A 17,893-nucleotide genomic window follows, 5' to 3' on the forward strand; every position below is an offset into this window, starting at 1 on the left:
GGGTCACGCTACAGGGAAAAGTAGCTCGGGGCTGGCGGGTGGGCACGGTGCTGCCCCCGGAGGCTCGTACCACAGAACCCTGCCCCGGGGCAGCTTTAACTCTGAACTCGGTCACATCGTGGTACAGGCGGTTGTCACATACCGGGGTGAGGTGGTGGGGAGCTATCAGCCCCACCCTGCGCTGCACGGAGCTCTCTGGGCTGGGCACGCAACATCTGCGCTCAGCAGAGGCTGGCAGAGCTCAAAGGTCTCCCCCTGAGCTGCCTACGCTCACAGCAGGGCATAGTCCAGCTCCATCCCTGCCTGCGATAACATCAGCCCTGCGGCGTTACCCAAAGCAGCTGCCCTAGGGCTGGGCTCTTCTGCCCACAGGACCACTTCCTGCTTCACTTCCAGCTCATGACATCCTTCTCCGGCACCGAAGAACACAACAGACAACTACACAGAACCCTCAGCAGATACATCAATACCACACCAGGGGTTGGTTAGTTCATTTTATTTTAGATCCTAGGTGAGCTAGGGACAGACAGCTCCCATCCGACTATTTATAGCTTGTTATACTTCAGGGTATTAGTGGAAGAACAAGAACAGCTAGTCTACATGTGCGTATTAATCATCTGAAGCTATCCTATGACAATTCAGCAAGCTGAAATCGGGGGAGAGAGTGGTTCCTCAGAGCTGTCACAGCACTGATCCCTCCCCTGCTCTTTCTTCCCTGCATACCCATACAGCCAGCTGCACACACGGCCTCCGCCCACTAACATCTCAGGATGTTCCCGGCCCAAACACTGACCTCAGCCAATTCCAGTCTCAGCAATGGAAGGGGAACGCACAGGCTCTGGCTCCTGCTCACAGCTCTCTGTGCTATTCATTAAAGTGCCCCTGCCCTGGCCATACACAGCAGGAGGCCACACCGCCATCTCGCAGGGTCTGTCCATCCCCACAGATGTCACCTCACTCTCTCTGCCAACTCCTTCAAAATAAAAACCAAGATGTGTCTGTCCATGCCCTGCAATAAAGCACTAGACTTTATCTTTCCTTCAAGTTCTGCGGGTAAATGACCTGCCCTCCTGCTGACCTCACTGTTAAGCAGGCAAAGTCAGAGAAAAGCAGCATCGATTCCACCCCATCAGCATCCAGAATGGACCTGGGATGGCCCACTTCAAACCCCATCTCACCCCACTGCTCTCTCAGTGTGATGCTGAAGATTTCTTCCCCAACACTCCTGCCTGCGGCCAAGGCAGCAGGTCAGAGCCTTTCCCCCAGCACACTCGTGATGACTGAAAAGCAAACAGGCTGGGCTGTGACTCAGCCACCAAAGCAGAAGGGTATCACACACTGCCCTGTTCCTGTGCATACTTTACTGCCGAAATCAGCTGCAAAGTCATAGAGCTCAGTTTTGAGATAACTCTAGGACTTACAAAAAACCCCTCCGGTAGACAGAGCTTAGCACCCAGTACATCATGTGTAGAAGGCTCTGCCGCAGGCCAGGGCTGCCAAAAGGGACTTTCCGACTCACCCTATGCTCTTTCCACCCACCGCAACACAAGAAGACCTCAAGCCTGTGCTCTGCTGATCCTACATTCCTTTCAGTGCAGCCCCTCAGCAGTTCAGGGAATAATGGCAGTTTCCAAGAAAACTGGTAAAGGGAATGACTTCATTTACAACCAGGAGCAATTTCTGAATGACAGATTCCAACAGAAGAGAGTAAGGCATGATGTGCTCAGACATGATAAATCTAACTCACAGCACTGGCCCCACTCCAGCACAAGTGACTCAGTGGCTCTCACTAGTGATGGACCAACAGCTCTCAGAGACTGAAGATGAAGCTGGGCTGTAAAAGCAGACTGTCATGGGTAGCTCACAGCGCTAGGCAAGCACTAACCCTGCCTAGGGCTGGAAAAATCCAAGAATGGTTTTGATGTAGTAAAGCTTTCGTTGCCCATTGCCTGGTCACATACTGACCTGCTCCAAACTCAGAAACACACAGAGCTTCTCTTCTTCTTCCTGGGGTGAAGGCTGTCCCCCTCAACACCTCCACCTTTTCTCCCACGGCAGAGAGGAGCAGAGACCAGTGCTGCTTTGCCTGTTACTGCTCTCACCTCTGCTGTCTGGAAGAGCTTGGCCCTGCCTGCACATCTCCATGAGAACCGTAACAGATTAATTGTAACAGGCTTTTAGGAGAAAACCAAGGCTCAAAGAGCCTGGGAGAACAGCTGCTAGGCTACCAGCATGCCCTGGGCAGAATGCAGAATCAGAAGACTACAGAGAGGGAGGAAAGCAAATTATTCCCACCTCCTGCAGGGGAGCAGCTCCCCCAGCAGTTGCTGCTGTGCAATGGTGCTGAGAACCACAGGTGGCCACAGGAACAGGGATTCTATGTGATGTAATAGCACCCCACAGCACCCACATTCTTACTGTGCAAGCCTGTTGTGACACCTGGTGGCCAAAGGCACCCCTGCAGCACCCATCACCGGTCTGCTTCACTTCTCAAACCTAGATGAACGATCTCATTTCCACGACCTCATGTGAAAGCAGGAACAAGGCAAAGGAATGCAGTCAGGACACTTGGGCTAGGGCACAGTGACCTCTGTACACCAAATGCTCTCAGATGCAGCTCACAGTTCTTTGTCCCGTACCATGACCTGCCATGCAACTCTGTAGCCCTACCCACTTCCGTTTGGAGCAGAGCACAGCCTGCAAAGAGCAAAAGTTATGGAGCTGCAATGGATACACCGGGAGAAGAAACTCATTGCAAAAGCCTACCCAGCCTTTCTGATGAGTGAGGGCTGGGAGCAGGGTTTCATTACTGCAATTACATTTACACTCCAAGTTCCAAATGTCTGTGTCCAAAGCGGTGCTGGTTACCGCTGCAGGAAGCCAGGCTTCAGACCTAGATATTTATTATATATACATAACCTGGGGGAACAAGGGAGCACTTCCCACTGTATGGTTTTGTCAAATGATTGTCCATGTTGCTTGGTCAGGCTGCAACATCACTCCTCCCACGGACTCATGTCTGTGTCAATGGCCACACAGTTATAGGCCGCATAGCGTAACTTCTCTTCACATACCTTGGCTCTAGGGAGGGATGAGAGGGGGAAAAAAAAAAAAAGAGAAGGAGTTGCCATTTCTGCATCTGAGATAACAAGATGAAGGCTATGCTTCAAAAGCTGCTTACAGAAAATAAAAAAACTTAAAAAAAAAAAAAAATCACAGTAGCCACATGATGTAGTTGTGTGGTAAAGTGATGGGGCTCTGTGGGTCAGGATAGAGGCTAAGAGAGCCCAGACATAGAATCCCCCAGTTGCAGAGAAGCTGCAACACTTACGTGGCATAGTTGGGCAAAAAGAGAGTACTGGAGCAGGTGGATGACTCTGGCAATGCATCTGTTGTCTCGGAGCTTGGGGAAAGGTGACAAACTGGTTAGAATGAGCAAACCAACAAGGAAGGAAAGAGCAGACTGCAGATTCGTTTGATCTGTTAGCCTTACAGTCTGTGAAAAAGAAACACACTCACCCTAGTTTGTCAGGATAGATGTAGATCCGTGCTGGGAGGCGGCTTCTGCCAGTAACAAACCTGAGGAAGCGACTGCGATCCTCTGTGAAGGAAGAACAAAGGCATCAACAGACGCCAGGGCAATACGAGATCAAGCACAGCCACTTGCAGGTATCTCCTTTGGCCCAGTAGCTTGCTCTGCTTGGCTCTCATCTGTTCCCCGGGCAGCAACGAGGGTGGTTTCAATCCCTCTATTCCCAGCCAGCACCTAGGGGTTGTCACAGCATGAGGAGATGTGCAGTGGCAGAGCAAATCACTCACCATTGGTGAAGTTGTTGAGTGCTTCCCAGAAGTACTGGACGCGGGTGTCCAGCGGCTCAAAGTCCTCAAACCGAGCTGCCAGAGGAAACAGAAAAGGAGTTTTAGAGATCTCAGCTCCTCCTGGACAAATTAAGAGCGTGACATCCCGTGCATATCCATGGACCCTTCCTGATCCTGTTAGCACTCAACTAAGGGCAAAAAGTGCAGAGGCCCCCTCTGTCATCATAATATAAGCTAATATATGCCTCCCACACCGGCATGGAAGGAAGACAGTCATTCTCCTTTCAGGGAAAGAGCTTTCAGCAGAGGGCCTTCACTTACTGAGTTTCTTCAGGGCATCAACTGTGACTTCAGGGTCTCCACAGACTTTCTTTTCCAGCTCCTGCCAAGTGAGGAGGTCAAGAACAGCTTGGGGTACTACCTTCAACAGCCCAGCTTGCATAGCCATGATCTGAAAAAGAGGCAAAGCAGGTGAGCAGTGTGTCTTGCCTACTTTCCTGGCTCAGGGTTGAGCCCGAGTACTATTGAACTGAAGCCAAGTGACTGCTCAGCAAATGCTCCATGGGACCTGCAGAAAGGAATAGGATCCCAGAGGAATATATTCCAGTTCAATTAGGAAGTGTGTATTGGAGCTGGGAATAAAATTCTGTTTCTCATGTTGCTATATGGCACCCCAAAGGACTGCCTACTATTGCATGAACGAGCACAGGGACATTAACTACTACACATACTGGACTTCTCTGGAAATTCAGTGGTGACTCACGCTATGGAAGAGCATTACCTGCTCCTTGCTCTCCTCCAGTCGAGCTTTCTGTACCAGACGGATGAACTCCTTACGGTCCTCATAGCGGACCACGGTGTTGCTGCCATTGGGAATCAGCTCCACCATGCGCTGGTCACTCAGCACTGTCGTGTAGGTCAGCTCATTCCCAAATTTGAACTCAAAAGTGTCTTTGTCCATCACTTCCATCACTTCCAGGAGTTTCACCTGCCCAGATGAGTGCTTGTTAGAGAGATGCCCAGTGGGCAAAAATATACTTGGTCCCTCATCTACTTTCCCAGACAGGGGCTAGAGCGACTGAGACAACAGTGCAGCATGAGATATGCTGCCCTACAGCTGCACTTGCTGTTTAGCAGACCTTGGGGCATTGCTGAAAGCGAGTCAGCACTGCTTTTGTCTGTATCAGTTGTGAGATGTATTAAATGCTAATAGTGCCCTCCCTGTGCATTTTTCATCGACGCGTCACTGGAAAATGCAAGTACAACACAGGAGCAAGTATACAAATCACAGTCTTGCAGAGCGTCACGAGGAATAGCATAGGCACAGCCTTCCACCAGCCTCTCACCAGCACTGAGTCCACCGCAGCGAAGTCTTTGCTCCAGCTGACCTCCTCCCCTGTTAATTGTTTCCATACAAAGCCAGGAAGAGCCAAGACCTGAAGGAAAACAGCAGTTCTGCTGAGTTTGTGAGAAAGGAGATAGCCCCAAGGATAGAGATGGGGTTCAACCACGGCGGAGGTTCCACCACATTCCCCATCTGCATGCAGGGCTCATCAGGTACCTTGGCCTACACAGAACTGAGCAGAGACCAGACACCCTCCCTCAGGGTCCCTGCAGCATCTCACGAAATTCAGGCTGTGAGCTCTCAGCCCCAAACCCTGACAAACACCTTTTGTCCCAATGCACGATCACAGGACCTTCCCGTGTTCCTGCTGGACAAGTGGCACAAGAGGACTAACAATTCCCTTTGCGGCAAACCTCCACACAGAGATGGGGTTAAAAACTCACCAGAAACTCCTTGCCCCTCAGAGCTGCTCCCATGATTTGCCCAATCCACTCATACTTTGGGAAGTCTTTACAGGAGGGGTTGGGGACATACATGTCCCTGGCTTCTCCAGTGCTGTTACCCTACAGGAGTAAAAGTCAACACTCAGTCCAGCATGAAGCACTACAAGCAGCTCTTGCAGTGACTCTGGGAATTTTCCACAGTGGAAGAGGGCTAAACCCCACAGCCTCCGTGGCAATGTTCCCAGTGAGGCACCTATGAACTTATCCTAAAACCAGATGTCACAAAGCACCATATTCAGTCCTTCATAGTTAATGAGAAAAGGCTTTGGACTAGCAAAGATATACATCTCAGGCATGAAGGGGGATACGAACAGTTCTGCTTTGTCAGGCACAATTTTGTGCACTTTCTGCCTCAAGAACCCCAATCCACAGCACCTGGTTAGATGTGCGCACAAAGAAGGGCAGGGGCACAGGAGTGTCTGCTGAGCTGGGACACAGCTCCTCCGACATGTCTGCCAGGCTGTCCCGAAAACCACCACCTGCAATCCCAGAAGAATGGCATTTTTAGTGATAAAATTGCTTGTGTGCTGACTCTCAGGAGCACAGAAGCAAGATTAGGGGTTTTTATCCAATGAAGTCCAGAGCTAAATAGCAGACTCCTGTCACAGCCCTAAGGCACCAGAGGAAACAAGACAATAGAAGTAACATCACTGCCTGGTCCATGTAGGACAGCCACTGTCAAAGCTGCTGCTAGTGACTAATGGAGGTCTGACACCAATGTCAGCACGCAGTTACTCCTTACTCACAACACTGCAGAGAGTGGCAAGACAAGGTGACCTGCCTTGCCTTTCTCCTCCAGCAGCAATAAGACTGTGAGTAAATGAGAACCCCTGCAGCAACAGGGTCACACCATCAACCTCCAAGTTTGCCCCTTTGCCCACACATCCCCTACCTTGGTCAATGATGCCCTCTGCGATGAATTTGCACTCCCACCACTGGTCGTAACGCAGCGGCCACCTGTAGAACACCAGGCACAACCTGAATTGCTGGGGGTGCTCAGTGCACCCAAATCCAAGGAGAAACTGAGGAGGCAGCAGGCAGAGTAGGGAAGCCAGAGGCCTAGGGCATAGCAGCCTGGGCTTAAGACGACCTCAGCCTCAAGTCAGCTGCAATCTCAGAAGGGAGGAAACACCTTGGGAGAACAGGCCCTCGTCCCATGTCTGAGCTGGCTCCTGACCTATCAAACCCTCTCCAGAGGGCACACAGGTGCTTGCCCTGCTGTGAGAGAGGACATAGCTCCCAGTACTGCATGATCCCCTCCCTACACCCAGTGTTGCTTACCTATAATCTAGAGGCTTTTCAAACTTATCAGAGGGCTTCAGGCCTTCATACACCTGCAACAAGTAGAGATCAAAGCTGGTATCCCCTCTCCAGAAGAAATGGTGCCAAGTGAAGACTGGAAATTGGAAGGAATCTCATTTGTTTCAAACCCTTAAATACTGACTGAAACTGATCCCTAAATGGCCTAGGGCCCTCCACTTTTGAAAACATGACATAATTACAGTATTTTACACCACTTGCAGCTTCCTAGCTTCAGAGGTACACTGGACACATAGGTACACTGAAAACTTGTTTCAGTCTAGGCTGTTTGTGCATACATTGAGCAGTAGATCTTCTGGAGATGGAGGAAGAATTACAATAGGAATATTAGAATTGCTGTAATACCACATGACAGTGTGCAGCTGCGTTATTGTTGTCACAGAAGTCTCTACTGTCCTTTCAGTGTAATAAGATCGTTATGTTCTGCATTAGCAACATGTCAATAACAAAGCCTAATACAGAACAAAAACATCAGCTCTGATATTCAGATATTCCTGGATAAGAGATCATCAGCACATGTAATTGTAGAGCTTAGGAGTCATGTAAAGAAGCCCTGAAGTCACCAGGTACCCCTAGCTCCCAAGCTCTTCCCTCCACCCACCTCCCTCTGGTTCATTTTGGTTTTAGGATGCTCCACTCTCCTCAAAGCAGTGGGGTCCTCCCCAGGAGGAGAAATACCTGAGTGAAGACAGCATTCTTGCAACTGGGATCCAAGGCAGGGTTGTCTCTGTGTTCCATAGCCAGACGCCGGTTAATATAGAGCCGTGGCATGAAGTTGGGCTTGCTTGTCTCTGAATCCTTCAGACACTGCGTAATGAGAGCTGTGCGCCTCTTGGACAGCAATAAGAACTGCTTGATATGCTGCCAACAGGTAAGTTCAAAATGTCAGAAGTGTCCAGCACCCAAAGCACATTACCTACTTCCTAGGTTCTCCCCAGAACCACAACCTCCCACACACAGCCACATTCTCCTCAACAGTATTTTCTCTAGCTGATCTTCTGTCTCCAAAGACTTTCCTTTCTGGCTTAACAAACAGACCGAGCCCAATTCTCCCTCCATCAGCAGTCATCTGATACTCACACTCTAATGTTGCTTGGACTCTCCCTCGCTTTCACCAGAACAAGAGTCTTACTATTCCTCCTACTTGTAATGAAACCAAGCTCTGCTAGACAAACAAGAATCCTTAAACACTCTGGGTTTAGGCTAAGCTGGCACAGGGATTACAGTGTTCTATAGCACTAGGCCTGGAAGCACACAGAGTTGGACTATCCTAGCAATGCCCAGCACATTCTGGGAGAAGATTTGAGGGAAACAGACCACTGGAAGGATGATTTAGACTTACGAGAAAGACCCGAATCAAAAGCCAGAAAGTAGTCACTGGTAAGAAGCCCTGCCATTTGGACACAGCCAAACGTTCAAAACTGCTGGCAGCAAGTGCAGGAACAGAGTGTGCTAGGCTGTGGTCTCCGAGGGGATGTATGCCCAGCTCACACACCCAGTGCAGCTACGGTTTGAGTCCTTTTTTGGGTGATATGCTCTCACCCCCAGAGCCTCGGTTTCATTCTTTTTACTGCATAGCTACAACATTTCCACATCAATGTTCTAGTAGGAAAACAGTCTCAAAACAATATCGCCTTTCACAGCTTTAACGAAAGGAGCTCAGCCAGGTATTTCCCTTGAGCTGCTTTAAAAGCAACAAGCGCTGACTGTCTCCCTTGCCACAGCTCAAGTGCAATCACTCTGCCTCATTGAGGCCCCACAAGACACAGAGGAACTCACCTTGAGTTTGCTGAATGTGCCTACAGTGTGGTCCCAGGCTGGCACCAAGTGATGCAAGACACTATCCAAGAGCTTGATGAACCTAAATCCCAAAGAAGAAGTTACTGCAACACCCTGAAGGGAAAGGAACCTGCATAAGCCTATTCCAGGCCAGGCACTCCAGACACAAACAGAAAAGTAGCAACTGATCCAAATACAAGACACTGTGATTTTTTAAATCACAGAGCCTGTAGCCCTAAATTCCCATTGCAGCAACTACACACCCCTTGCAGCAACTACACACCCCTTGCAAGGGACTCTGTGTGCATCTGCCCCCCTATTTCCTTCACAACACAGATATGCTGCACCTGCAACACACAAAATGTTGAACTTCAGCTGCAAGATTCCTCTTAAAAACGTATGGAAGCTACCCAAGAAAACCTCTGCTATTTTTTCCAAGGCCCAGGATGCCCATTCCAGGTGGAGTCACAGAGCTTTAGAGCTCCCAGCCATTACTTGGACTGCAGAGGGCACCAATCACTGCAGACAGTACCACCCCACTATGCGACCCCTACACTCCCATACAGTACCTCTGAATGAGCACTGCCCTCCGGTACAGCAGGTCAGGATCTGTCCCTTCCAGGCGGGGGTAGCGTACTAAATTGGCCAGCTGGAACATGTCAGCACTGAGCCCCAAGTCCCTCTGTCGGGAGGATTTGATTTTGATGCCACGAAGGCGAACATCAATCCCATCATCTGCCAAAGGAAGACCACAGGTAATACGCTAAGCCTACAAGAAAGTAAGCCTTCCAGCTGCAGCAGGTCAGTACCATCTCCAAGTAAAAGCACTAGGAGCATGACCAGCTTCACCAGCTCTGGCACTGAGAGTTTGAAAGACCTTTGTGCAGAAATGAGGAATTTAAAGAAGAGGAAAAAAAACAACAAAATCAGAGGTGAGGAAAAGAAAAACAGGCTGAAAGCACAAGGCTTGCAAATCCTCAAGTTGCCCTGGAGTACTTGGCCAAGAAGTACAAGCTGCAGAAATAAGCTCACTGTACAGCATCTCACAGGAGTGCATTATAGATGTGACCATAACACCTAGCCCTACCTCTGCACTCCACAATCCGGATCTCGATGACAGGCAGGTGTGTTGTCATGTCCTCAAGGACGCACACATCCCCAATGTAACTCCTGCAAGCACAGCACAGACAGAGGCTGCAGAGCTGTTCCCTTGCCAATCTGTCAAAATTCACTCGGCTGCTTGTAAGGAAAAAGCTGCATCCTTTAAAATGGGAGGCCGCAGGAGAAACCCAGACCCAGCTGCCCGCCTCCAGCAGTGCCACACAGCTCACACGAATATCCAAACCTCCTGTTACCTCAGGTCTAGGCAATGTCTTGTTCAATAAGACAGCACCGCTCCCTGAATTAACCCAGCCATGCTAGTTACTAACCATCAGCAAGACCCCCCATCTGAAAGGCCAGGACTGCAGGAACTGGGAATGGGGTTTCAAAGTGTTAGACTGAAGAGATGGAAAATGCCTCTCCCAAGGCCCTGAGCCACTAAAGTGAGGCTGCAGTTGGTGTGACAACCTATAGCTGGGATGCCCAGTGCCTCAAGCCTTTGGAAGGGCCACACTACACTTCCCACCTCCATCCACTCACTCATCAATGCCAACATCGTTTAGTTTCTTCAGATTGTCCCCCTCACCCCCGTACACGGCGACGCGCTTGGGCATGAAGTTCTCATCAGTAGTATCAACAGTCAGCAGGAGCTTCCTGCAAAAGGAAACAAGAAATGAAGAGACAGCTCTGCTTCTGAACAACTACCAATGCTCCTCTCTCATGGCCTGGCCACACCTGTACCAAGCACATGCAGATGGCACTGAGACTCCCAGGTACCTGTGACAACACTGGCTAAGAGCTGCTCAAACCCAAAGCCAGAGCAGGGGACAAGGAGCAGGGAGGGCACGGTAACCTAGGGCCATGACGGACTCATGCGCAGAGCAGGGGCTGCAGTGCCCATCCCAGCAGTGAGCCAGCACACAAGGGAGAGATGCCTCACTTGACAATGGTGCCTTTCTTCATGTTGAGCCGCACCCAGTGCTGGCCCTGGGACCCATCACTCTCCCAGTACGTGTCAGCATGGCTGTCCGTCAGACACGACACATTGAAGTCCTCCTGGAAAAGGACAGTGAACGAAGGGAAAGTCAGAGAGGGATAGGATTATTTCTCCTTAGTGGCTACTTTTGTCATGAATCATAGAGCCAGAGGGTATCAAACTGGCCCGTTCTTATTTGCTGGTCTCTGGGTAGACACAGTGAGCACAGACAGCACAGGATGCTGGGGCTGGCCTGCTAAGGTGCTATGATGTCACACACACAGAGTACGAAACTCTCCCTAAAATAGCTTAGCAGCTAGCATTAGCATTTACTTCTCAGATCATAGCTTGCACAGTTCATCCAGGGGCTGCATTACACAATGCTCTGCATGACACTCCCCTCCAAGACTGCACCTTACCCCCCACATCCACATAACACAGACCAGACCATCCCAGAGTAGGGCAGCACACCCACCACGCAAACACCCCAGCCCCATGGCACAGCAGGGTTGATGAAGCCCTGTCCCTTTACCCTACATACTACTCACCGTGTAGGATGAGACATCAATACTGTCCACATACTGCTTGACGCTGCCCAAGTTCTCATCCTCCTTCCCAATATGATCATACAAGAAATGCACCAGGTCTTCATCACATTCATAAGTCCACGTTGGAGGCACAAACCTACCAGGACAAAGAGGTTAACGGTCTTAAAGACCCAGGGACAGCAAGGCTGTACTAACCCCTGCCAGGTGAATGGGTCAGGACATGGGTAGGCCCAAACCTGCCTTGATCTTCATCTTGTTTTCTGGTTCATGCTGACTTATCTAGGACAAGACTGCGTTGAGCAGAGCTCAGCTTCCCCACTGCCTGTCTTGCTCCACACCCCAGTTTACAAGAGATGGCTGTCTGAGCAGCAAGGGAGAGACAGCAGCTTGTACCCACCCACAGCTTAAGTGTGCACACACCATGAAACAGCTCCTACCGAAGCTTTTCTACTGCAGCTTCATCCTGGTCCATGGGCTTGGGTTTTGCTCCCAGGCGCAGGGAGTAAGTCAGATCCACCACTTGCTCCCACCTGAAACAAGACGGAATGAGAGAATTCCAGGGGAAAAAAGCAGGTACTTGAGAAGTAGCTGGAAGGGGAAGATTTGGGTTTAAAGCCACACCACATTTCATCCTCCATCATATCCTTATCACATGCCTTTTCTGTTCAGACAATCTTTACTTCTTCCAGTCAATAGTCCTAGCTATTAGTGAAAATGACCAAGCAGAACTGAGTAACTCTATGTCTGGGATCCCTATTGTGTCACTTCAATAAAGAAATGCCCAAGCAGGCTAGGACTTTTCAGTCCAGAACACAAAGGACTGAGGGAAAATACATCAAAATCTCAAGCAGCACAACATAAGCAGATGAGAACTTCTCTGCTCTCATACATGCAAAGAAATGAGACGTCAAATAAAGAGAGCAGGCTCAGATTACAAACAAGCTCAAGGCTCTAAAATAGAGATCTCAGGTTTAAGGCTTCTCCAGCTTCTCTCTGTGGGCAGCAAACCTTGATTTCTTTTCTAACTCAGACTCTGGAGACAGATTTTGAAGTTTCCTGCATATTGCACCTTTCCCAGCTACAAGGAAAGCAAGATGCTAGACACATGCTTATAAAGCAGCCTGGGAACTATATCACTTTCCACAACCTACGTGGAAGGGAAGATGTGAGCCACAACCCCATACCTGATCACAGGTTTGTAATCAACCCCAAACAACTGCTGCTGCCTCTGGATCCTCTCTGTGGACTCAACCGGGACTAGCCTGTCCCCTCCTTCTGCATGCTTACACACCAGGACCCAGCCTTCCTCCAGATCACAGCCGCTCTTGTACTCTTCCAGCTGCTCCTGTGGGGGAAAATACATCCTGTAAGGATCCCCCGGATCTCTACAACTCCTTGAAGGAGGTTGTGGCAAGGCGGAGGTTGGGCTCTTCTGCCGGGTAACAGCAATAGGATGAAAGGCAGTAGCCTTAAGTCGCCCCAGGAAAGGTTCAGGCTGGATGTTAAGAACAATTTCTTCTCTTAAAGAGCGGTGATGCACCGGCACAGCTGCACATGGAGGTGGTGGGGTCAGCGTACCCAGAGGCGTTCCACAACCGTGGGGATGCGGCACCGCGGGATGCGCTCACTGGGCATGCTGGGTGGGGTCGGACTGGGCGATCTCAGAGATCTTTTCCATCCTTGATGACGGCACGATTCCACAGGCACCAACCCCGCACGCAGGGCCCCGGGCCTCACGTCGTCGCCAAGGCCTGCGCCCGGAAGGGTCGGGGGCACGGGGCGGCGATAGGAGTCATGAGGGAGGCGGCCAGAAGACAACCGGAGGCGGCGGGGGGGAGCGAGGCGCCGACAGGGACCGACCCTCCACCCCGGGGCCGGGCACCGGGCCCCTCCGCAGCCACCGCGGGCCCCGAGCCGCCCCCCGCCCCGCGTTCGGCCCGGCACCCCGCCACTCAGCGCGGGGCCGTTACCTTGCTGAGCTTCACCCACAGCCCCGCACTGTTGCAGTACTCCTCGCCCGTAGCGCGGAGGCAGCCGCCCTTCCGCACCTCGATGGTGGCCCGCGCCGCCCGCTTGGAGCCCCGCGCCGGCCCGGGGCCGTCCCAGACGCTGAGCAGGCTGCGGGACGAGGCGGCGGCCGCGGGGTCCTTGCAGATCTTGTACTGCACCTCGCGGGGCACGTAGCACAACGCGGCGGGCAGCGGCCGGGCGCGGCGGAAGCACTCGCTGCACTGCAGCAGGAACCGCAGCCGGCCCAGCACCTGGTGCGGAGCCTCTCCGCCCGCCCGCATCGCGCTCCGCACCTCCGAGCCGCGCACTGGCGTCGGGAGTAGGGAGAATTTGGTGGGGGGTGGTCGGTGCTCGCGGCTTTACGGCAAACCCCGCCCGCCGCCTAGGCAAGATGGCGGCGCCCGCGGGCAAGATGGCGGCACCCATCCATCACCATGGAAAAGCGGGGAGCAAAGCAAGATGGCGGCGCACGGAGGGGTGAGGGCGGGGCAAGATGGCGGCGCCCGGAGAGGCGGGGCTACGGTAAGATGGCGGCGGCCGCGGGGCGGGGCGAGGCGGGGACGAGGGCGGGGCGGGAAGCGACGCGGGATGGAGGGAGGCGAGCGGCTCCTGTGAGTAACCGGGCGCGGGGTTACCCCGTGGTGCCTGCGCGTGGGGCTCGGGCGGCTGTCACTGGGGTGGCCCCGGGGTTCCTCGCGCGGTCAGCGGTCGTTGCACCGCGATCCCGTGCTGTGGGCAGAGGGGTGGCACCGGGATCGTGCGCCGGGGGCAGCGCTGCGACCCTGAGCGCCGTGCTGCGGCACCGAGCTTCTGCTGGGGACACCGGGGCGGCCCTGAGGGCGCTGATCCCAGCACTGCTGCGGCCCCGCTCTGGAGGTTTTGGGGTCTGTCCCGTGGCTGCCTCCCATCGCGGCAGGGCTGAGCCCTGCACGGCCCCCACATGCGTCCCCTCCTTGGGGCCCAGCTCAGGAGCAGGGGGACATGTGGTGTGTGGGCCCAGATAGCGCCGGGCCCTGCAGGCCCCCAGCCTCCCCCTATGGGAGCAGCTGCTGCCAGTGATAACATAATCTCACAGAGCCCCGGGCCAGGCATTGCCTGTCCCCAAGCAGGGCCGTGCTGCCCCGGAACAGGCCCTGGGGGGTGACAGAGGCAGCGTTTGTCACCATGGTCCCAGCTTGGAGCAAATCTTTCCCTGCAGCCGTTGGCCAGGGAGCCACCGGCCCTGCCCCGGGGACCTGCTGGGGTGCCCAGCGCCCTTCATGATGATGAGCCCAGCTGTCCCTCCTGCAGCCCCAAGGGCTTCCCCAAGCTGAAGAATGACACGTTCCTGCGTGCGGCACGTGGCGAGGAGACGGAGCACACGCCGGTGTGGTGCATGCGGCAGGCAGGACGCTACCTGCCTGGTGAGTTGGGGGTGGTGTACAGGGCTGGGGACTGGGGGCAATGGAAGCCAGCACACCCCTTGTTCACTATGGCTGGTTCCTTGCAGAGTTTCGGGAGACCCGGGCTGCTCAGGATTTCTTTGACACTTGCCGGAGTCCCAAATTGTGCTGTGAGCTGACGCTGCAGGTGATTGTCCTCTGTGGGGGCTGTGTCCCATTTCCTCTCTTGGAATAGAGGTGGGAAGAAATTTTAGGCCTGGCCCTTACCCTCAAGTGACTCAGTAAGTTGTGCAGCCCAAAGCCTGGCTCAAGGTCCCCGAGTTCATCCACGAAGTGACCCCCCAGCATCAGACAGAGCCCTGCCCCACCCTGGGGATCCCACTGGACCCCACGTGTGTGTCCCAGCCCTCATAGGAAGAGGGACCCAAACTTACGTTTTTCTCTCCACTATCCACAGCCACTCAGACGATTCCCCCTGGATGCTGCTATCATTTTCTCTGACATCTTGGTGGTGCCCCAGGTGAGTCACGATCAGTGGTGGGGAGCAATGACTGGGTATGGGGCTAGATCCAGAACTGCCACATTCCTGCCTCTTCCATTCTACCCTGTCCCCAGGCACTGGGAATGGAGGTTGTCATGGTCCCTGGCAAAGGACCCACGTTTCCAGAGCCCCTGAAGGAGGTGGAGGATCTACTGAAACTACGGCAAAAAGTGGATGTGTCTGCAGAACTGGGTTACGTCTTCCAGGCTGTCACACTGACACGGCACAGCCTGGAGGGCAAGGTGCCCCTCATCGGCTTCTCCGGGGCACCTGTAAGTGATATGGGTCTGCAAAGTGGGATTTCCTGCTCTTCCCTCTGGGGTAGTGCTGGTCTTGGCACCTCCAGAGCTGCAGGGACCAGCTTGTACCCATCCTCTGTAGGCAGGGAACGTGTAGGGCTGCTCCTCCTCCACACAAGTCTGTTTTCAGCACCAATCCAACAACCACCCCCTCACATGCTTTCCATCTCACCCTGCTCCTCTCCTTCCTGCAGTGGACGCTTATGTCCTACATGGTTGAAGGGGGTGGCTCCGCTACAATGGCAAAGGCCAAAAGCTGGCTGTACCGTCACCCTGAAGCAAGCCACCGACTGCTACGGCTGCTGACTGATGTTGTCACTGACTACCTCGTGGGGCAGGTGGCTGCTGGAGCGCAGGTGTGTCCTGGGGCATGGGGACAGGTCCTAGCAGGAGAGCAGGGACTGGGGACAAGAAGCAGAGGGGTCCAGCCTGTGGGACGAGGGACGGAGGCACTGCATGGTACCTGCAGCTCATCAAGCCCTTTTTATCCAACAGGCACTCCAACTGTTTGAGTCCCATGCAGGGCATTTAGGCCCAGAACAATTTCAGGAGTTCGCCCTGCCATACATCCGAGACATCGCCCGGGATGTTAAGAGCAAGCTGAAAGCAGAGGCACTGCCACTGGTGCCCATGGTAAGTCCAAGCTGCCTGGGGTGTCCCTGTTTCCTGGGAGTGCATAGAGGATTATGGCTGAAGGGAAGGCTGGGAGAGGAAACAAAGGGCTGCTACCAGGGTAGCAGTGTGACAGTGTCTGTACCTGTGTCTCTTATTGTCCCTGGCATCTGGCACTCCATCCCTTGGAGTTACTCTGCCCATTTCCTCCTTCCCCAGATTGTCTTTGCGAAGGATGCACACTACGCGCTGCGTGATTTGGCACAAGCTGGCTATGAGGTTGTCGGTCTTGACTGGACCATCCAGCCTCAGGAAGCTCGGTAAGAGTCTGGCAGAGCACTCTTACCCTGACCCTTCCTTTGTCTGGCTACCCTGTTGCATCGCAGGCCTGGAATTTTCTGGTGCAGAGGAGGGGATGCCAGGCTCCAGTGCTGTGTAAAGCTCACAGCAGTCAGGAGCTGCACTAGGGGTCCTGCAGCTGCCCCTGATCTCTGCATCACACACAGCAACTCACCTGCTTCCTCCCTGCTCCAGTGCACAGGTAGGGAAAGGTATCACCCTGCAAGGAAACCTGGATCCCTGTGCTCTCTATGCACCCAAGGTGAGCCATAGGCCTCCTGCCTCCATTTCCCCTCTTGTGACCTTGGCTCATGTCCCAGGCTGATGGTAGCAGGATTGGTGGGGACAGGTGTATCAACCTGCTGAGGCTGATACGTGGTTTCCTGTGACATCTACAGGAGAAGATTGGCGAGCTGGTGAAGAAAATGCTGGAGAGCTTTGGAACCCAACGCTACATTGCCAACCTGGGTCACGGCCTCTACCCAGACATGAACCCTGAGCATGTGGGTGCCTTTGTGGAGGCTGTGCATGCTCATTCCCGCCACATCAATAAACATGGCTGAGCCTGGGGACAGGACTGCAGGTTGGGCACAACTACCCTGAATATGTTTTTGTCACAGGGTAGCTTGCTCCAGGTTGTGATGCAGCATTAAACTAGCACCTTCTCCACAGCACCTGCGTGGCTCTAGCTGGGGGTGGGGAATCGGCCTTGGAAAATATTAGCATGTGAGGTCAGGAAGACCCTGATCATCATCCTGCGGGTGAGGGGACACTGATGGGGAAGCAAGGACACCAGGGAAGCAGGGTCGCTGTTCCTTTGCAGTCTGTATGTTGTTATGCTATGTACCTGCAAGAGAGGATGCACTCAGAGTGCTCCTGGCAGTAGGGATGCATTCAGCCCTGCCAGAGGAGAAGGGGTACCTAAAGCTGGCACTTTCATGGGGAGCTCAGGGCTTACATCCCACTGCCACCCTGGGCTCAGCATGAGCACTGCAAAGCCCTCAACAACCAGTGCCACAGCCCTGCTCAGATGAAAATGGGCAGCATGACCCTGATCCAGGTTGTTATGGAGTTGGTGGTCCGCCTGGCAGGACTCACCTGGAGACAGCCAGCACCCTCCAGGCACCAGCACCACCAGATGCTGCCATGCTCTCTGCAATAGCAGCAGATAGCATAGTGTTAGCACAGCCATCACTGCCGTACTGCCTTTCTGGGAACATTCCCCAGCCACACATCTCATCTCCTCTGATCCCCACGAGCAGTTGTGCCTGGGGCTCAGCACCCCCTGCAAAAAGCAATGCTGGGTGTTGGCAGTACCT

General features: G+C 53.3%; 2 protein-coding genes across 4 annotated transcripts; one reads left to right on the forward strand and one right to left on the reverse strand.

Annotated features, from left to right (window-relative positions):
* Window positions 1-481: 481 nt before the first annotated feature.
* On the reverse strand, window positions 482-13,682 carry LOC100546458 (E3 ubiquitin-protein ligase HECTD3). Its single transcript, XM_085232336.1, has 21 exons — window positions 13,362-13,682; window positions 12,576-12,736; window positions 11,829-11,921; window positions 11,392-11,527; window positions 10,808-10,923; window positions 10,408-10,521; window positions 9,854-9,936; window positions 9,336-9,501; window positions 8,767-8,848; window positions 7,666-7,848; window positions 6,949-7,001; window positions 6,560-6,624; window positions 6,043-6,146; window positions 5,608-5,727; window positions 5,166-5,255; window positions 4,601-4,807; window positions 4,141-4,270; window positions 3,820-3,894; window positions 3,520-3,601; window positions 3,332-3,403; window positions 482-3,081 (listed from the first exon to the last, which is right to left on the reverse strand). Exons 1-21 carry the CDS (start codon window positions 13,680-13,682, stop codon window positions 2,997-2,999), a joined length of 2,538 nt encoding a protein of 845 aa, XP_085088462.1. The 3' UTR covers window positions 482-2,996.
* A 105-nt stretch (window positions 13,683-13,787) lies between these two features.
* UROD (uroporphyrinogen decarboxylase) lies at window positions 13,788-17,245 on the forward strand. 3 transcript variants are annotated; one of them, XM_019618806.3, is made up of 10 exons: window positions 13,846-14,012; window positions 14,692-14,804; window positions 14,891-14,970; window positions 15,241-15,303; window positions 15,399-15,596; window positions 15,818-15,979; window positions 16,119-16,256; window positions 16,455-16,555; window positions 16,770-16,836; window positions 16,973-17,245. In XM_019618806.3, the coding sequence occupies exons 1-10, from the start codon at window positions 13,861-13,863 to the stop codon at window positions 17,135-17,137; spliced, it is 1,239 nt and encodes a 412-aa protein (XP_019474351.2). In that variant the 5' UTR covers window positions 13,846-13,860; the 3' UTR covers window positions 17,138-17,245. The 3 variants fall into 3 exon arrangements, with proteins under 3 accessions (XP_085088466.1, XP_019474351.2, XP_085088465.1); XM_085232339.1 differs by having other exon boundaries at window positions 13,880-13,923; window positions 16,643-16,836; XM_085232340.1 differs by lacking the exon at window positions 15,818-15,979 and having other exon boundaries at window positions 13,788-13,923; window positions 16,643-16,836.
* Window positions 17,246-17,893: the final 648 nt, after the last annotated feature.

The sequence above is a fragment of the Meleagris gallopavo genome, chromosome 10 (genome assembly GCF_905368555.1).
Source record: "Meleagris gallopavo chromosome 10, MGAL_WU_HG_1.1, whole genome shotgun sequence".
NCBI lineage: Eukaryota > Metazoa > Chordata > Aves > Galliformes > Phasianidae > Meleagris > Meleagris gallopavo.